The 20,355-nt window shown below is 41.5% G+C and overlaps 1 protein-coding gene across 2 annotated transcripts in view; it reads left to right on the forward strand.

Annotated features, from left to right (window-relative positions):
• The first annotated feature begins 1,255 nt into the window (after positions 1-1,255).
• The window catches only part of tox3 (TOX high mobility group box family member 3), a 127,635-nt gene continuing 108,535 nt past the window's right edge, over positions 1,256-20,355 (forward strand). For both annotated transcript variants that reach the window (XM_084337364.1, XM_084337365.1), the window contains exon 1: positions 1,256-1,710. In XM_084337364.1, coding sequence (XP_084193490.1) covers positions 1,609-1,710 — 102 coding nt within the window. In that variant the 5' untranslated portion in view covers positions 1,256-1,608. The remainder of the gene's footprint in view (positions 1,711-20,355) is intronic.

Consider the following 20,355-nt stretch of genomic DNA (forward strand, 5'->3'; position numbering starts at 1 on the left):
TACATATACAAGTCATACCTGTGATTTGGGAGTATTCGGGTTTCAGGGGATCAGCCAGAACGGTTTGGGCGTATTGCACATAATGTGTTTTATCTTGGGATCTATGAAAAAAGACAGTTTTATCTTGGAAATGTGCGATGTTTAGCGTGTAATAAACTACAAACTACAGCGTGTGGACTACAAGTAATTTTTGTCGACAGCTATAATACAGAACACACACACAGCTTCGCAAACATAGTGCAACAACCACGGACACGACTAGAAAGACTGGCATTCTAAGGGTAAATTAACCAAACAGCGTGGCACTCAAAGTGTTAACATCCACCACACACAACAAGCACTACTAAACAGTATTGTACTGTATTTTTAAGTTATATGAATTAATATGTATTTATTAATTAAGTAGTACTGTATGTGTGACAAAAATAGGATAGTCTAATTATTTTAAGGTTAATCAGTTATCCGGTATGACATTTCTTATTCATAATATGATATAATATATAATGAATATGATTCATAATCAACATTTACAGCAGTCAGTCTTAGAGGATAACCCTTATTGAAATGGACACAAAACAATCAAAAGATTTTAAGCAATTATTAGGCCTATTTCTTCTCCCATTTAAAAATAAAATGTAGTGTTTTCACTTCAGACCATTCTCCTTGAGACAGATGCGGGCAAAAAGTGGGGAGTGGCCAACTGTGTTTGGGGAGTGGCTCCGCTTGTTCACACAATCTGCCTTGTTCATCATTACGACAAGCAAAGCCAAAGGCTGAACGAGAAGGATTGTTGTCAGCGTAGTAGGCTACAGTTGTGTGTAGTACAACATATTAATTAATTGTGCACCACAACAGGACTGTGTATGTTTTGACTACTGTTAAACCACCAGAATACCAGACTTGTAGAGTTCCGAGATAGTGGGCTAATAGCCTACTTGAGCTTTACATAATACTAATAATAATAATAATAATAATAATAATAATAATAATAATAATAATAATAATAATAATAATAATAATAATAATAATTATTATTATTATTATTATTATAATAATATTAATAATAATAAACTCCGCCACCAGCTACCTACTTTATGACTTGGGGGGGGACTTCTGAAAGAAACAACCAAGGATAAAGGACGACATGCGCGGACAGTGCGCTGTTTCTTGTGCGGACTTATTGCGCGGTTATAACAACTTAATTACAGTTTTGATTTTGATGTCCCCCATCTGAACGGAGAGAAAGGGAGGTGGAACCAACTCTCAGCCGGTCGCGTGGCTTCTTTGTATACAGCAGCTGCTTCTAAATGCACGGTGGGCAAACACCGCGGCTTGGCGCACATAGACTCCTTGAGGAAAAGCTTGGGGACACAGCACCAACCTTCTCGTGCTGTTCCGTAGACATGAAGAACTTATTCGAGCTGTAGAAGAGGAATATTTCATTTTTTACTATAGGTACCCCCTCTACCTTCCCCACTTATCTCACCAGAACATCCCAACAAAGCCTCCACGGGCAGTCCTCTCTGTGCGCTTGGATTGTAACGGTAGAAACAAACTGAGCTCTGTTTGCAGAGTAAAGGCTGCAGCTGCGCGCCTCCCCGAGACATCATGGATGTACGATTTTATCCGACCGCCGGTGGAAATTCTATTCCGGGAGACCCACCAAACCTGGATTTTGCCCACTGTTTGGGCTACTACAACTTCAATAAGGTGAGCCATTCGCACGTTCTGTTTAGTGTTGTCTCGTGTGACGCCTCTCTATAGCAGCATCTTTTGAAACCATGTGCGCGTTCTTTTTTTTATCTAGTCCAAATTTGTAAGTAAATGGTGTAAGATAGAAACATCCCCCCGCCGGACTATTCTCTATTCTTATTCAGCATCCCCCCAAACACCTCACTAGCGACAAACTTTGTACCTGTATTATTGTCAGTGAAAATGGACATCCATATCGAGGGGTTCTTTTTCTTTTACTCAAATCCGTTCTGATTACATTACAAAACAGTCTCACCTCAGGCGATGATACTGTATAGTGATCCACAGACCCTGATGTAAACAAGACGAAAGTCTTTCTCTGGTCTGCATCACCTTAACAATTGTGTGTATTGAGCTGTATTGTACCCATTCTGCAATCTGTTAATACACTTTTCAATCAATCAATCAATCAATCAATCAATCAATCAATCACTCAACCAATCAATCAATCACAGATATCTAATTGTTGTTATACAATTTCATGTTCCCAAAACATCTGTGTGTGAAAAGGCAGGCAAGACTCTAACCACAACATAATCCTCTGTGATGCACCGACCTGGTATTACTTTATTAGTATTACTTAGTTTGTTGTATGTGAACATACTTGCATGCCCCTTTGGCTTTATGGACATTTGATGTCTCATCCTTTCTGTCTGAATCCACAATTGAACTATTTACACTCAGGGCAATGGCTACATGTAGCAGAACCTTTAAAAAGTTAGGCTGTAAGGTTCCAATCTGAAACTAAATTAAATGTTTAAATACCCATTGTACACGTTCTGAAACAGTTGTGCCCTGCACTCCTTGCAGCCTACTGTAATCAATTAATTCAGACAGAAACAGTTATTGTATTATCAGTATGATTTTAATCTAGCAACCATCTTAAATATTACAGTTTAAGCATGTAGCATTCAGACTACTAATGGAGTTAGCTGTGACATGCATCACTTTTTATCTGCTTACTTCCAGGGTATATGTTTGTTCTTGTCAACTTTCTCTCACGCATATCCACAGTTCTGGCTCCAATCTTTCCGGCCGGACAGTGCTATTCCTGAGCTGATCATAACATTGCTGAGGTCACAAAGTGTAGCTACTGTCTGAAGTTGTCTCTGTGTGTGCACAGGATAGAGTTGTTGTTTGTATTACTAATTGTATGCAAACATAACAGTGCAGGACTTGTATTCATCAGTCCATCATGCACCAACATCTTGACTTCTGTGGATTCTCACTAGAAGGATGGCCCTGAGGACACTTTAAACAACACCAGCCAGGCTGCGTCTATACTTTCCACAAGCAAGTTGTCCTTCCGCGTTGCTTTGATTGGCCACTGACCTACGCTAGTTTTTTGCCCCCACGCCGGTATGAGAGAAATAATAATAATGAGCAGCGTAGAAATAATAATAATGTGAGAGCGAGCCTCGCACACACGCACGCTGAAATGGGTATCATAGAACATGACATAGTCGCATGACATCTGATTTATTAGTGCCAATACTAAAGATTAGGGACAAACGCATGCCATTGGCACAAGTGTAAATCATGGATTAGTCACTCAGTTTTAACATCGGCCCGCGTAGCTCAACTCGTTCGTCAGCTGGCTGTGGAGGCTATGGTCACAAGTTCAAATCACTCTTAGTTAAATTTTTTCAATTGAAATAACGTATTGTATTGTTTTCATCTCTCTATATTAACGTGATTCCATCAACACAACATAAATGTTCAAAACACGACTTCATTCTGTTCTGTTATTGGTCCATGATGGCAATAAGTTGATATAGACTTTATTCTGTCAACCTTAACAATGTATGGTTAATGCTATTGATGTAGACTCATCAAAGTATTTTTAAATGCTTTGTCTAATAAACTAGACTAAATATAGCCTATAGAACAGATTTGTACAGCCTAATCTAAAACAGATTTTTTACACATTGGTTCAAATATGATCACGGAAGGTGACAACCCTAACATGTCAGGTTGTGTCACAACAGAATGAGTAGGTGAGTGTTAGGCCTACAGAAAGTGTTAATCTATTGATTGACTTGTGCAACCTAGTCAATTCGGTAGAAGAGTCTGGTGGGCGAGATTATGCATGACCAGCCTGTGATCTAAAAACTCCTGCCTGTGGCTGAATAATGAAGCCTAAAGTCGTGTCACGCGCAAGAGCATATTACCTACTTATGGCGTGCTCAATATTAAAACTCACTGCTCGTCCACCCAATGTAAACAGAGCAGAGATAAGCAATAATGTGCAGAGACAAGCAATAATGAAGTCGTGTTTTGAACATTTATGTTGTGTTGATGGAATCACGTTAATATAGAGAGATGAAAACAATACAATACGTTATTTCTAGGGATGCTCGATATTGGCTTTTTTACCGATATACCGATATTGTCCAACTCTTAATTTCCGATACCGATATCAACCGATATCACATTTTAATGCCGATATCGGCCGATAATATCGGTAGGCCGATAATATCGGACATAATTTCTATAGAAATGTAAAAAAAAAAAATAATAATAATAATTTTTTTTGAAAACCGATACCGATATTTTCCGATATCACATTTTAATGCCGATATCGGCCGATAATATCGGACATCCCTAGTTATTTCAATTGAAAAAATTTAACTAAGAGTGATTTGAACTTGTGACCATATAGGCTCCACAGCCAGCTGACGAACGAGTTGAGCTACGCGGGCCAATGTTAAAACTGAGTGACTAATCCATGATTTACACTTGTGCCAATGGCGTGCGTTTGTCCCTAATCTTTAGTATTGGCACTAATAAATCAGATACCATGCGACTATGTCATGTTCTACGATACCCATTTCAGCGTGCGTGTGTGTGTGCGAGGCTCGCTCTCGCATTATTATTATTTCTACGCTGCTCATTATTATTATTTCTCTCATACCGGCATGGGGGCAAAAAACTAGCGTAGGTCAGCGGCCAATCAGAGCAATGCGGAAGGACAACTTGCCTGTGGAAAGTATAGACGCAGCCAGGCTGGTAACTTGGATGCGTCCATTAAATGTGTCCACAAAGCAGAGCTCCTGCTTACAGCTAAAAATGGACACAGAAATAGCCCACCATTACCTAGAATTCGTAAAGGGGTTTGAAAATAAGTGGACTGATACACAAGACATATACACTTTACACACTTGTGGCTCTGTTTTCGTGCTGGTGAGAGGCTGGTGGAGTTGCAGGCGCAAGACGATAGACAGTTTAGTTGGGAGAAAGGTGATTTTTTTTACACCTGTGCCTGTCTGGTAATTTTGTAACTCGAAAAGGAACTTGGGTGACAAGATCGGTGGGTGTGGTGCAGCTGGGAGTACGTCAGTACAGGTCTGCCGGGAACATTACAATTTTGGTATCCATTCTGGCATAAAATTGTGCATGTGCCTTCGCCTGCACAGACCATGTCTAAGCGTAGATGCTGGCTCTCTGAGCTATTTTCAGTAGCCTAGGCAAGGGGCGAACTGGAGCTATCTGGAGGTATAGCGCACACAGGATTCCAACAAGTCGTTTTTATGGATGTTAGACTATGCATTTCATCTCACTTTGAAGTAAATCCTTCAATTGAATGGAACAGGGGTCTAAACACGTTTAGCAAAATTGCCACATCAATGTGGAACGCCCTACCCACAGCCGTAAAAAAATTTGAATCCATACCCACATTCAAAACCTCTCTCAAAGAGCACACAGGTCTACTGTACGGGAGGCTGCAATTAGAAACTGGCCCCCGTAAATGTCTGAACCCCCCTCCCACCCACCCACCCACTCCTAAGGTACGGTTCCCTCCCCCTCGTATGTATATATTACTGTTAGCATAGGCGCCCACTTAACGGAGCAGACGATGCACGGGCTCCAGGACTATTGAACTTGGGGGAGCAAGCTTGTCTCTTTGCTCCCTCACTTTTTGATCATATCATATGATATAAATATCCCCCCCAATATATAAATCTTATCGAACCATAACTACGTAATTTCAATCAAATTAATAATACGCAATGACACTTAATAGCACGTTTTTAAGTTTCCAAAGATTGTGTGACCCCCCCACTTTAATGGTTTGATCCAGTGCCCACGGGCCACGGTTCGTCGGCATGACGTATACGACATGTTGGGGGAGGCGGCTTTTTCGAAAGCGCTTGAAAAATTCAGGCTGGATATTGGATAACATTGTGACTCGTGAGGATTATTCTTCGGCGTTTACATCAAAATGGAGCAAATCATCACGTAAGTCGAACACTGTGACTGTATACTAAATGCGCAAACAGATTGAAACTGAATATTTCTCGTATGGTGAGCCTCGGCGCTGCTGCACCGAGTGAATTGACCAAACTTGATATGCATGACCTTGGTGGGCTCTAGGTCAACTCCTGAAAAGGGGGTCAATGTCAGACTTTGCAATCAAAAGTTAGGGGGCTAATAACCCTTGCCATAATTTCAGTGCGCCCCCTAACTTTTGATTGCAAGGTCTGACATTGACCCCCTTTTCAGGAGTTGACCTAGAGCCCACCAAGGTCATGCATATCAAATTTGGTCAATGTCAGACCTTGCAATACACTGTAAGGCACTGTAAGGCTACTGTCCTGCCTCACTTCCAGTGATGAAGCTAAGCTATGCTAACGGAGCGTCTATTCCCAAAGCTAAAATGCACGCACAGAGACAAAAAAGGTATGTATCTTCTTGTCTAACTCCAGGGAAGATGTTAAATAAGCAAATTTCCCAAAATGTTGGAGTTCCCCTTTAACAATTGTGTCTATTGAACTGTACTGTACTGTACCCATTCTGCAATGTTAATTAAAGTTTTCAATCAATCAATCAAACAGTTAAATCAGTTGATCACAACAAGCTATGAAAGCATTCCACTTGTGGCTATTGAATTCACGTGGGGATCAGAAACAGTCCATACGCATCATTGCTAGGGATGTATCCGGATACTCTATTCGGTAAAGCACAACTAATGGGGGGGGGGGGGGGGGGGGGGATTCAGCTTCATGTCGAGTGCTCATAGCCTGTATCTAAAGATAACTTTATGCTAGAACGTGAAAGTGGTGGCCGAAAGACAGGGGGGTGTTACGCACGGCTGCTAGCTGTATCTGGAAATGCTGGACCCGGGAAATGCTGGATCTTGACCTGTTTGGGCCTGGGATCCCTCAGATAGACTCAGACCCACAAACACTGGAGCCAAGCAGTAGCGATTTAGAGCGGCGTGTGGGGATTCTTGTTATAATAAAAATGAATCCACATTTTCATCTCATTGAAAGAGCTTTTTTTTTTTTTATCTTTTTCTCCCTCCATTTTCCTCCGATTTTTCTCCCATCCCAATGTTAGTCGTATGCCAATTCCCAATCCCCTTCCTGGTCGCTGCGCACTTACCCCCCACAGTCAGATCATCTGGGAGAGTGGAGGCTATCACATGCTTCCTCCGACACACGTCCAGCCAATCAACCGCTTTTTTTCACCTGGTAGCGTGGATCCTCCCTGAGAGGGCGTAGCGTGTGGAAGGATCACACTATCCCACTCAGGTCCTATCCGCGCTTAGCAGGCGCCCCGACCGAACTGTAGGAGTCGCTGTTTACAACGACCCGGACCCACCCCGCCAGCTTCTCCCATCCTCTAATACAGCTAATTGTATTAGTGTGAACGGCCAGCCAAGCTGGTGACAACCCCGGACATTGAAAGAGCTTTTAACTTTAGCCAATCCACTGGTTGTTGCTCAGTCCACTTGCTGTCATTTAACATGATCTCTGTTCAGGACTAGCTAGCACGATACACTGTTTTGAGTTGACAATGACAATTATTCCAAAATGATGAATATGCAGCATGACTTGTTTTTACAATCAGTTGTATTGGTTGCATGCCATCCTCTTTGATGCCATCCTGTATTAGCTGAAAAGTACAGTATCAACATGTGGAAATATATTTCAGTTAATACTACATCCTAACTAACATTATATGCATTCATAACCATATAATCCCATTGTAATTTGATTTTATGGCCCCCGAGACACATCATGTCCCTTATTTTTAAGATGAAAATGAGGTTGTTCAATCATAATATACTAAATGTGAAACCCATAGATAATAATGTTTTCTGACTATAATATAACAATATTAGAATATAACTTCTGAAAAAAAGTTTAGTACATTTATTATTATTTTATTTATTTATATTTAGTATTTTTATTGTATAGTTTTACCTTGCCGGGTCAAGAATGATCCTAATACCACAGTCGTACCTTCTTTTCTGCAGATACCTTCAGAATTTTGCTCTGCTTATATATGTGTTGTGGAGGATATCATAAAGCCTTGTTCTAATAAAATCAAATACATGGTAGTTATTACATATTATAACCTTGAAACGGGTCGGTGGAGACCCTAACACCACATAAGGTTAAGGAATGAAAGGAGCTGATTGACCATAATTGAAGTCAGCCCCAACTCCACCTGCTAATAATGTAGGCCTGTTCCTCCTACTCTAACCCATGTGCACTGCGCTGCCCCCAGTGATATGCTTGCATCTCTGGTCACCAAATCCCCAAAGATAAGTTGGACACATCCATGCCTGTTCTTGCACACGCGTGTCTAGATTAACAAAAATAGGGTCCTTTATATATACTTGATCCCGTCGCACCCTTTGACACGTCAAAGGTAAACTAGTTTCCCTCACAGCAGGTTAAGGCATGACACAAGCTGTTGTGTTTCAATACATACGCCGTTCTCCATCTCCCCTCTCTGCTGGAGCAGAATGGAAGATGGAACCTTCTTACATCATATATCACTCTCAGGATTAGTGACCATCGGATATCTTGATAAGTGCAGCTTTAATGTATGTTGTGTATGTAACAGTAACATGCATACATACATTAGGGGTGGGACGATACATCGATCCAGATCGATACATCGATGTAATTATCAACAATCGAATCGGATCGATGCGATGTAATAAGATCGATTCATATCGATACTTATTTTGAAAATCCTGTGGCGAGTCTCATATCCGCCCAAGAACAACAGCAGTAGCTCCGTGTGTGTAGATGTTACAGCATAGCATTCTCCCTTTCTGTGTGTGTGTGTGTGTGCGCGCGTCTTTGGAAAGACCAGATGAGGTCAGAGGAGTTTGATGTTTAAATGTTATTTAAACATAAACAATATAATACATAATAAATGTAGGCCTATACATGATCATGCAACATCAACAAATTGTTGTAGGAACGGTTTGGGAGAGGGAGGTTGTGAGTTTTGAGTTCCAAAAAATGTAGCTTAAAGTTTAAAGCTCAATATATAAAAACGTGGCACTTTACAGTGAACAGGAGGTCTATTTGTATTAAAAACAATAGATTGATTTTCCTTTAAATGTCTGGAAGAGCTCAAAAATACAAATGTCAAATGATATTTTCATTACCTTTTTTTTGTTGATCTAAATGTTACTGATTGTGTTAAATGGGCATATGATATCATCTCGTATCGATCGCAGGCACCTGAATCTAATCGTATCGTATTGTATCGTGAGAGACTTTGTGATATTGGCAAATATCGTATCGTTGTCCAAAGAATCGATATCGTATCGTATCATGATGAAACTGGTGATTCCCACCCCTAACATACATACATACATACATACATACATACATACATACATACATACATACATACATACATACATACATACATACATACATACATACATACATACATACATACATACACACTAGGGCTGGGCGATATGGAAAAAAATCATATCGCGATAACGATATGATAATTTTATTTTATTTCTCGATATCGATAATTATCGAATTGTTATAAGTATTAAAAAGTATTATTATTATTTTTAATTTTTTTTAACAACAGATGTATGTTTATTTTGCAGCAATTCTTTGTCGTTGCCGCCATCTTTAGTGTTACATCCCCTCACACTCCAGTTCTCAGGCTGCAGCTGGTTTAAAAGCTAAAGTAAACCGGCTTCTCTGCTGGCTGTGGCTCCAGAGGAGTTGAACAGTTCTGGCTCTGTTAGTTTATTTTCGATCTTTTGGCGCTTTTTTGGTGGACAAACTACCGCACATGTGCACCGTGACTCGTGACTGGAGTCTAGTTCTGCTAGCACACATAGCCTACTCTGTACAGACGGTTTCTAAATGTATTTTAAATTAGAAAGCAAACAAAATAAATGGAAAAAGAGAAAAATAAATCTCAATTTGGTCAGTATTGTCATTTGGACAAGCAAAGCCATTACTTTAAGTTGCAGGCAAGAAAGACAAGTCTGTCCACTGCCCTGTTGCAGGTCACAAAAAAAAAGAAAAAAAAGAAAAACGATTTTTCGATTTTTTTTTTAATTTCGATATTCGATATCGATTATTAAAATATATCGCGATATTTATCGTTATCGTTATATCGCCCAGCCCTAATACACACATACATACATACATGTACATACATACATACATACATACATACATACATACATACATACATACATACATACATACATACATACATACATACATACATACATACATACATACATACATACATTAGGGCTGTCTTAAATACTTCGAAGCTTCGTTCGATGGGCATGGGATTCGAATATGAAAATAAAATTCGATTATAAAAAAAAAAAAAAATTTTTAGTTTGTTGCAAAATCAACTCTGCCTCTCTTTGTTAACTACAACAAGCAATGCTGTTTGTTATTTAAGATGAGGTCGGACTCGGCACTGACAGATTTCTGTTCATTGTGCTGCTTTTATAAAGCCTCAAATGACGGCTTACAATATTTCATGAAAGCAAAGTGTTTCGCTTGTCTAAGATTTAAAAAGGTTTAAACTTTACAGCACTGACAAAATTGAACAAAGTGCTGTACAAGTCCCACAACATAAAAAAAAATTTAAATTTTAAGTGTAATTCTTTTTTTAGTTTTTAATTAAATTCTTTTTATTTCGAAGCTTCGATTTAAAATCGAATCTCGGCCCCGATGCTTCGAATTCCAAAAAAATATTCGAAGGTCAGCCCTAACATACATACACGTACACATACACATGCACATATACCGTCATACGAATGGCTTGTGACCATTGGATATATCGGTCCATGTAGCTTTATAACTAACTCTTTAACTCAGTGTTAGTTATGAACAAATTCATATACTGTAGTTAGTAAATACTGAAGAGTAAGTGACAATGTTTGTGTTCATGTACTGGTAGTGCACACTAGATATGTCACAGCAATGCGTTCTCATGCCCCCTGCGTCACACTCTCACGCTTGTCCCACAGACTCTGCATGTGTTCCTCATGCTCAGACACCTTTAGGCGTGTGTTCTTCACACACTGTGTATGGCCCTTGGCACTATCCATAGTCTCCTTGGTTAACTGTATAAGTTCGCCTGCCAGGGATCAAACCCCCGGCAGACCTCGACAAATTTTTCCAACAGCCTGACCCACTATAACTGTAATGTGTGGGTGGTTGCGGGTAGTGGTGAATGCGCCCGGCAACTGCTAGTAAAAAAAAAAAGCTAATTTTCACGCACCATAATCGGCCAAAAGGCTGAGAATTGTGCAGTGAGATTCTTAAGATACAAATGACTCCCCATTCAAAGAGATCAGGGTCAGGTCTTATTAGTCCCCATTATCAATATGGCAACAGAGTGAAACGACTTGTCTTTTTAGACAGACTTTGTATCTGCCACACAGCTTTCAGGATATAGAGTTAGGGGAATGGAGCAGAGGAGGGACAGTGTTTAGGGTGCTTGTTAACGGTTCAGATAACAGGACCTGTCAGTTACAGGTTTAAGATTATAGCCTACAGACTCTAAAACACTATTACCATCATTATTAACTACCTAATATCACATTAGCATGCAGCTAATGTAGCTAGCATAGCAAGGCTAACTACCTAACACTATATCACAGTAGCATGCAGTTAATCTAGCTAGCATTAGCATAGCAAGGCTAGCTACCTAACATTATATCACATTAGCATGCAAACTAGTGTTGCATAGCAAGCAGATAGCAAGACCATCTCACTATCTACGTTAATGTTAGCAATGCAGCATTTCAATAAACACCAAATCAAAATTGGGGTAAAATCTAGCATTAGCTCTCTAATGTTATGTTGAAAGTCACATAACAATTCAAAATCACACATAGTTTGGCAAGTTAACACTAACGTGGTCTGACGGAAGGTAAGTTGCACCTCAACACCAGTCAACAGACTCACTTGGCCTATGCACTATTTACTGGACAAACACAAATAACACAGTTCACCACCAAAACTATACAACAGATTTAGTTTAACATTTAGTAGCTATGAATGCTTTAAGCCACCGTTCTCACCTAAAAATGTTGTTTTCAAAAACATGTTTTTGTGGACTGTTTAGGTGTAATAAATGAAAGTTCATGAAAGGGCACAATGTTTTTTTTCTTTTTCTTGGAGCCCAAATTGCAATGTGTCTGGTCTACCCAATCAGTTACCAGCTTCGTAATCAGATATTTGCATCATCTGGTCTATCCAATCACCTGCCATTTCTATAGGAGTCCCCTTCCCCTCAATACCATGTAAATTGAATAATTCCCAAACGGGAGTGAATGAAAAGGTGTCTTCGTTTTCTCTTTATGGCATTCAAAAACACACAATCAGCATATATCTTTATCCTAGAATGAATTCCTCCAGAACTGCTGTGAACAGTATTGTATACTATACATTGTGTTGCAACATGATGTTTGTGTAAACTGAACAACAGTGAGCCCCCCCTTCCCCACTACAGTATAGGGAGGTGTAGTCTGACGTCACTGGTTGTTCCACCCGTATAGGGATTTATCATTGGGAAAATGGATTATCGGCTATTGTAACAATTCTGTCACATGGAAATTGAAAAGCTTTACATTTTTGGACAAAATGAGTTCCCTTCTATCACTAACATTATTGTGTAAGCATTTTTATGATTTAATTGCGAATATTTTCATGTTGAGCTATAGATTGTGGATGAATAAGCACAGAAAGATACACCATGCAAATGTTAATGCTTTATTTGTTTTAAACGAGACGATTTAGAAATGCGCAATGGGGAAATACATTGCTTTGGACAGAGGGGTGGAACACGAAAAACGGCAATGACGTAACCACTACACCTCCCTATACAGTCCATGTTGTCATCGCTATCTGATAACAGTTGCTGAGCTTGCCCCACTGTTTCATCAGTTGTTTTGTCATGTGGCCAACTAGCTGTCTTCTGTGCTTTGTTTCATCATGTCATCATCATCATCAGCCTATGGAAATATATATTATTATGTTGTTTTAAATAGGTGTAACAGCCGAAGCATGATTCTGTAAATTCCCCGGGCCAAAGGAAATGGTCCATGTGTAACTGTAATTGGGTAAAATTAAGAAAGAGGGAGGGGCTTGTGGAGATCATGCTTATCCAATTCCTCTCCCATGTCTCAGAGAGGGAGGGTGAGAGAGAGAGAGACATGCATCACATGCTAATTGAAGTGCCTTTGCTTGGTGCACAAATGTTTTTTTTTGCAATGCAACATGCAATATATAAAATCTCCCAATTTATTTGAATGAACTCAATGAGAGGTGACAGGAGACAAAGCGGCTGCTCATCCAGGAGATGTCTCATGTTTACAACCGCTACCTCTATGCGTATGCTTTTGTGTCAAGTCTGTGCACAGTGGCACCTCAATTGTGTCATCACATCAATTAGATTTTAAAGCAGCGACACCCTTATCGACCTGTTGGCACCGGATATGTTTCAGTTTTAACGACAGCCGAGACAACTGGGCCCAGATACACTCAGATCCTTTAAATCTACAGAAAAATACAAACAAGTAACATTAGCCCAAACTTAATTAGGTACAGAAGTCATGACTAATGAAGCCGCCTGTTGTTTTGGCAGAGGGATGCAGACAGGAACAGCAGTGCAGAGGAGGAACATGCCGTAACTTCACAGAGCTGAAATCTGTTAATAACACATACTTAATAAGGGGAATAAGCTGCTGTCATTCAGTGGAATAGAACACAACTTCTCCACGAGAGCTATCATTAAGGTTGATTTGAAGCCCTCTTCATAGTGTCTTGGGCTATCAGGCTATGGCTGTGTTTTTAATATTTAATAGAGAGGATTGTGTTCAGGTGCACGACAGGGCTGTCTCAGCAGGGCAGTGCCTCTGCTAAAGTGTTCTGATTTAAGTTTGAATACGAGTCAACTATGTTGAAGCACACGGTCCCTACAGAGACCCTGTTTTGTCACTGATTGGTCGGTACTACGAGCAGTCGTACATTACATAAAAGTTATCCAGGATAATGGCTTTTGGTTTCACTGGGCTCTTTGGTTTGTATTGAGAACACATGTGGTTGTAGTCAGTGAAATTTACAAGAGCTACCTCACTAAATTTAAATGAATACATGCCGCCATATATGTGTTTCTTTTTTTGTTCTTATTCTAGTTGTTGAAACTTTTTTGGGAGGTGGTCAGAGTTATGTGGTTTCTCGATGCAAGGTCTGATATTGAGTACAACATTGCTAAAGGCTGGAAGCTTTTTTATTTTGGCTTTGACTGGTTTGGAGAGTTCTTAACGTCAGATGTGATTGACCTGAATGATTTCATGAAAGGGGGCCCACTGTTATTGGCATGTTTATGGCCCTGGATTCTACTTTCCCCAAAGTTTAATAATGTTCCAGATACAAGATCCATTTTATGGAACCATTCATTAGCTACAGCGGCAGAGAGACAGAAATTGCCAACATATGTTGATATAAGACAAGATGTTAACACTCTGGTTTTGTTTGTGGAAGTATTTCTAACACAGTTAACACACCGTCATAGTTAAGACCTTGAAATGACAGAGAGCAACATGTTGGGGTTGATAATGGACATCACCATTATGCTGGAGTCATGTTTTAGCATGGTGTTCTGTAATTTCTTATCTCGTAAAAGTCGGGCAAGAATGGATCATTATGAAAAATGTGTCCAAACACAGCTTGCTTTGGCTTTGATACAGGGGTGTACAGTGCGACATATATCTCGCACGTGCTACAGCAACAGCTGTCTGTGCGATGGATGGATTTACTTCACTAGCACTGGTGCGATAGGGATTCGGTTCATATAGATACTCTTATTTTGAAAATCCTGTAGCGGGTCTCATTTCTGCCCACGCGCAGCTCCAGCTATAATAACTAGGATCGACAGCTAGCAACATTCAGGTGCATATGATACTCTTATTTTGAAAAAACTCCGTGACAACTCGACGAGTCATATCCGCCCTATCCGTGCTTGCAAGCAGAGCAGCGTGTTGGTGCGCACACAGCAGTGCGCCTACACGTCCCGAAATAAGTCCGGTGTGTTTTTTTTTTCTCGCAACGGGTCAAATGCATCTACATGCTTTGCACCGTCGCTAGGCCTGCCGCGATAAGCAATAAATCGATTAATTGCCGCGATAATTAAAAGTAATGCAATGATTTTGACGGGCGCGATTAATTGCTATTTGCGCCTTGTCAGTCACTGTCCGTGTGGGGGGCCGCTGGCCATACTACAGAGCACAGCTCCGTGGGGCAGTAGCAACGCCACATATAGTTTAACTACATTTCTCAATGGTGTTGCTCCTTTTAACCAAGTAGCGTTATTTATAGTGTAACGTTAGCTATTTTTAGACCCAAGTAGTTACTCGCTACTGCCCGGAGAAACTGGACTGCTAAATAAAGATGAAAGATCGAGTGTTGATTCTCATTCAAAGCTAACAACATTAGCTAACAAACGAAATACAACGTATACCATAGCTACAACACAGAATAACGTTAATACAATTACATGCATCATTGTTTACAATGAACGGGTGGGGCTAGTCAAAGGACTGGACACGGGGACAAGTTAAACATGAATTCATTTATTATAACGTAGTAGGTAGTTTCGAGTCGTGCTGCAGTGCCTACGCGCCACAGCTATTCTATTATATACTGCTTTGACGCTTCCTCCTCATCGTTGATTGCCTGTAGTAGCTGCATCTAACGTTAGTAGCTAACGTTAAAACTAACCTAAAGTTAGTTGTTCACCAACAATCTCAATATTTGTTTTATCATTAGCTCAAAAACACAACCGGACGAGACAAGTTGGCCGCTCATAGGTGGCGGTGCCGCTAGGATAATAACAACAGTACTTCCGGTCCGGTCGGTGGGCTTCAAAATAAAAGTCTAAACACCGGAAAAGACGGAGCGGTGGGCTTCAAAATAAAAGTTTTGGGAAATAAATTTCTCAAAAAAAAATTCTCTAACCGGTCGCAATAATATCGCTTATCGCGATATTTTCGGGGGCAATTAATCGCCCAGCAAAATGTGTTATCGTGGCAGGCCTAACCGTCGCCATTCCTTTATGCGCACATCGCCCGAAATTAACGTTTATGTACCATTACAATCACTACAACGTTAGCAAGCTAACAAGCTAATCCTGATCAGGCAGAGCCAGCAGACACAGTGTGGAAAGGGAAATGGGGGGCACTCTCTCCCCTTCCCTGTGTGTGTGTGTGCGTGCGTGCGTTTGGAAAGACGATGAAGTCACTAGTCAGGACTCAGGACAGGAGTATATTATAGTAAACTGAGGATGGACAGATAATGTTGATATTCAAATATAAAAAATTTCGAGAGGAGTGGAAGTTTGAAGACTAGACTACAATATGATGCGGGGGTGGTGAGTTGAAACAGTGTGTGTGAATGAATGAATGTAAACTTTATTTAACAGATTGCAGAATGGGTACAGTACAGTACGGCTCAATACACACAATTGTTAAGGGGATGCAGACCAGAGAAAGACGTTTGTCTTGTTTACATCAGGGTCCCCCATTATGTGTGTGTGTCCCAACCGACCCCACTTCTATGTTTCAATAAATTATTTGCATTTAAAACTATTAACGCTGACTCATTCCTTCAGTCCACTCAAAATTATGCTAATATTCCTTATGTTGTTTATGATATTAATTGAAAATAGCATATGAGAGTATTACTATTATAGTAATAATAACACATGGCGATATACTAAATGACAGCCAAACATGGCACTGCAACTAAATAACACAAATACAATAGGCACATTTGTGACTGTTACAAATATAACACGTTTTATACTTGTGCTACAAGATTTTGGCCTGTGCTACAAAACTATCAACCTCTGTAGCACCAGTGCTATGTGCAAAAAAAGTTAACGTACAGCCCTGCTTTGATAGGAGGCATGGTTCACAGGGGGATAACGTTAGGTTATGACTATAACCAAGTTCTGTTAACACTAGTGGACGCTCTGCGTCTCATTGCATATATCTCGCTTCAGCATATATACACTGAATACATTTCAAAATGTACCTTTAAATGCCAGCATTCATCTGGCCACACCCCCATCCGCTTACCTATATAAGCAGGGGTGGTGCCACACACTCATCTCCTTCCCAACAAATTTCACCACAATGAAAAATCAAGGGCCGCAGCGGCGTCTAGACGCAGAGCGTCCACTAGTGTTAACAGAACTTGGTTATAGTCATAACCTAACGTTCTGTATCACACTAGCTCCCGCTCTGCGTCTCATTGCATAATAGGAGCTGAGCGGGAGCTAGAAGCTCGACAAATACACCCCGCTGAGGCCCCCCACAGCCATCAGATCAGGGAGGACCGAGCCCCCCCGACCCCCCCTAATGGAGGGCACCCCCCCTATTAGAGGTTTCCCGTTGCAGCGGAGCGCGAAGGAAGACCCAGACCCACCAAAGGGACTGGACCCCCTGGAATGGGGGCCCGGAGAAGTCCATGATGCCAGCATCAAGACCCCACCAGGTGGGCACTTAGTGACCCCGCCCCCCACATCGCCAGCGTAATTTGGACAAAGGCCCCTCAGCCGAGCGGGCCCTGTCCCCCCAATAGTACACCGCCTGGCACACTGACCCTGCAGAACAGGCAGTCAGCATGGCCGTAAGCACACAAAAAAGGTTAACCAACGGAAGCAGGCAGCGCACCGGGGAAAAACCAGGCAACAGGCTGTTAACCCTAGCCTGGAGACTGCGGACGAGACAGGCGCCAGAGGGGACAGCTGAACACAGCCGCCCCGGCGGAAGGGGCGTAAGCTGGCGGTGTTGCATGACCAAGCCTCCATTTAAAAAAAACCCACCCAGAGGGGTTGAGGCAGAGAAGGCTGACACGATTGGCAGACGTCATGAACGTGCAGGGGCACCCTCAAACGGTGAACCCGGGAGTTGACACTGCTCCAACACACCAGGGAATCAACCACCTTGGTGTTACCCAATGCGGTGGTTGTTCCTATAACCCCTCAAGAAAAAACTCCAAAACACACCTGCGGGTATACACCGGCTATACCGCAGTACAAGTGTTTCAGTTTTTCAAAAAAGGGTTAACCCAGGCCTACGGGTCGACGAAACATTACTTCGGACCGGTCCGGCGATACGGGAAGCACAGGGTCACCAGAGGAGGTCAAAGACCACCCCAACAGGCCCCTCTTCGCCATGCATGAGAGATGAGCGAAAAAGAATGGAGAACCAGCCCCTAAGCACACCGTACTTGGTATTCCCAGGCGGTCTCCCAACCAAGTACTAACCAGGACCAACCTGTGTAGCGGCCGAGATCTGACGAGATCGAGCGTGTACAGGTTGGCATGGCCGTAAGCCATTACGACAGGGCTCTACAGTGCGACCAAATTGCTCGCATATGCCCCTAAAAATATTTGTATGCGAACCGTAAAAATCAATTACGCGCACGCTGTGCGAATACAGATTATAGCCTCTCTCGTCTTTTTTTTCCTCCGCTGCCAGATCGTTAAAAAACTACAAGTCCCACATTGCACTCAAGCCAACGGTCCAATCACAGTAGAGTGAAGTGACTGGTTTCATGGGAAATAAAGCAAATGACCAATCGGAAGCTCCCATTTAGCTTGTTTACTTCCTGAAACTCCGCGATCAGGGCTCTCGTTTTCCGAGACACCAACTTATTATAGTCTCTCTCTTACCAATAGCAATAGATTTTAGAACACCTAGATTTATCGATAGCAATAGTAATATAACGTTAATGCAACAAAACGAATGCCTTGCTTTGTTAATCATAACGTTGATGCAGTAGCGTATGTCGGTGTGTTGGCTGTAACGGACATGACAATAACATAACGTGTACACATTAAAATTGCGATAATCTATTCTAACATTTTCAAATCGATGCAGTTGAATTTCCCCCTTAGGATCGATGCATTGTTACACCCCTACACCAAAGTCACTGGCCCACTGTGTATCTGTGTGTATAATAACTTGGCTAGCGTTATCAACAGCAGAGGTGGGCAATGGGTCCAGCTGCAGCGCCGGAGTGCAAGCGATGTGATGTAATTGGCAGACTTGACTGTCAATCAATGGTCTACCTGACACGCAAACTCAAACAATGTTTCTGTACTGGAGGTGTGATTGATTGATTGATTGATTGAAAACTTTATTAACAGATTGCACCACCCCTGCTTATATAGGTAAGCGGATGGGGGTGTGGCCAGATGAATGCTGGCATTTAAAGGTACATTTTGAAATTTATTCAGTGTATATATGCTGAAGCGAGATATATGCAATGAGACGCAGAGCGGGAGCTAGTGTGATACAGAACTCCACAGAGTTAACTCTGTGCAGAGATAACTCTTTCTCCTGTTACAATGAGCAATGTCCAAGAACCGTTGCAAACTGATTTAACATCAACTGGGAATTAAATCATCTTTGTGATAGGAAAGGCTAAACACACTCTGAAATCAACGGTTCGGTCGTTCTCCACACCATAACACTTCGCCTAGTGATCGTAGGGTTGCAGCTGCAATTATGAGCTGACTTTATATAGCTCATAAATTTGATGCAGGTGAAACAAAAGCCTGATTGTGGATGACTCAGGTCCTATTGTCTCATGCATATGAAAACACAAACAACAAAGGGATTAAGGAATTAAAGGGACTACAAAGACACTCGCTGTCCCCTCACACCAGCAAACCCTGTCTTCCTCGTTGTCTCCTGGTGAGCCCATGCTCCCATTGTCTCTCGTCAAAAACCCTCCTGTTGGGACGGGCGTGAAGGGGTTAAGGCGCTTCTCAAACAGAGGGCCGTGTGCATCTCTCCAGTGTACACAGCTGGTGCCATTTCATCACACACATTCTAAACATATCCAAACACAACTTTACATGGGAGGAAGAGAGGGGGGTAACTTTGTCATGCTCCACACAGTTGATGGATATGACCCTGAGGTGCATGTTAAAATGTTTAGGTGTACAGGAAGTGAAGGGCTGATGTGAGTGTTTTAATTGCGCCTCGTCAGAGACCCAGTTCAACAGATTTATTAAACACCTCGTTTTCCCTCTGGGATTAGAGAGTGTTATTTTTAGCTTCGCCTGCTTCGAAAGAGCACTGTACTTACGAGTCCCTACCCCTAAGAATGACTGCTCTGTCTTGAGTGCAAGATGATGAGGCAAATCCAGTCCGCTACGCAAAACAGATGTGCGTGTTTGATTGAACATAATGTACTTGTGTGTTTGTTTGTTTTCTGTCAACATCACTCGACTTCCTGCGCACTGCATATAGTTTCCTGTACAGACCCGACA

This window comes from Notolepis coatsorum, assembly GCF_963971535.1.
Source record: "Notolepis coatsorum genome assembly, chromosome: 20".
NCBI classification, from domain to species: Eukaryota; Metazoa; Chordata; class Actinopteri; order Aulopiformes; family Paralepididae; genus Notolepis; species Notolepis coatsorum.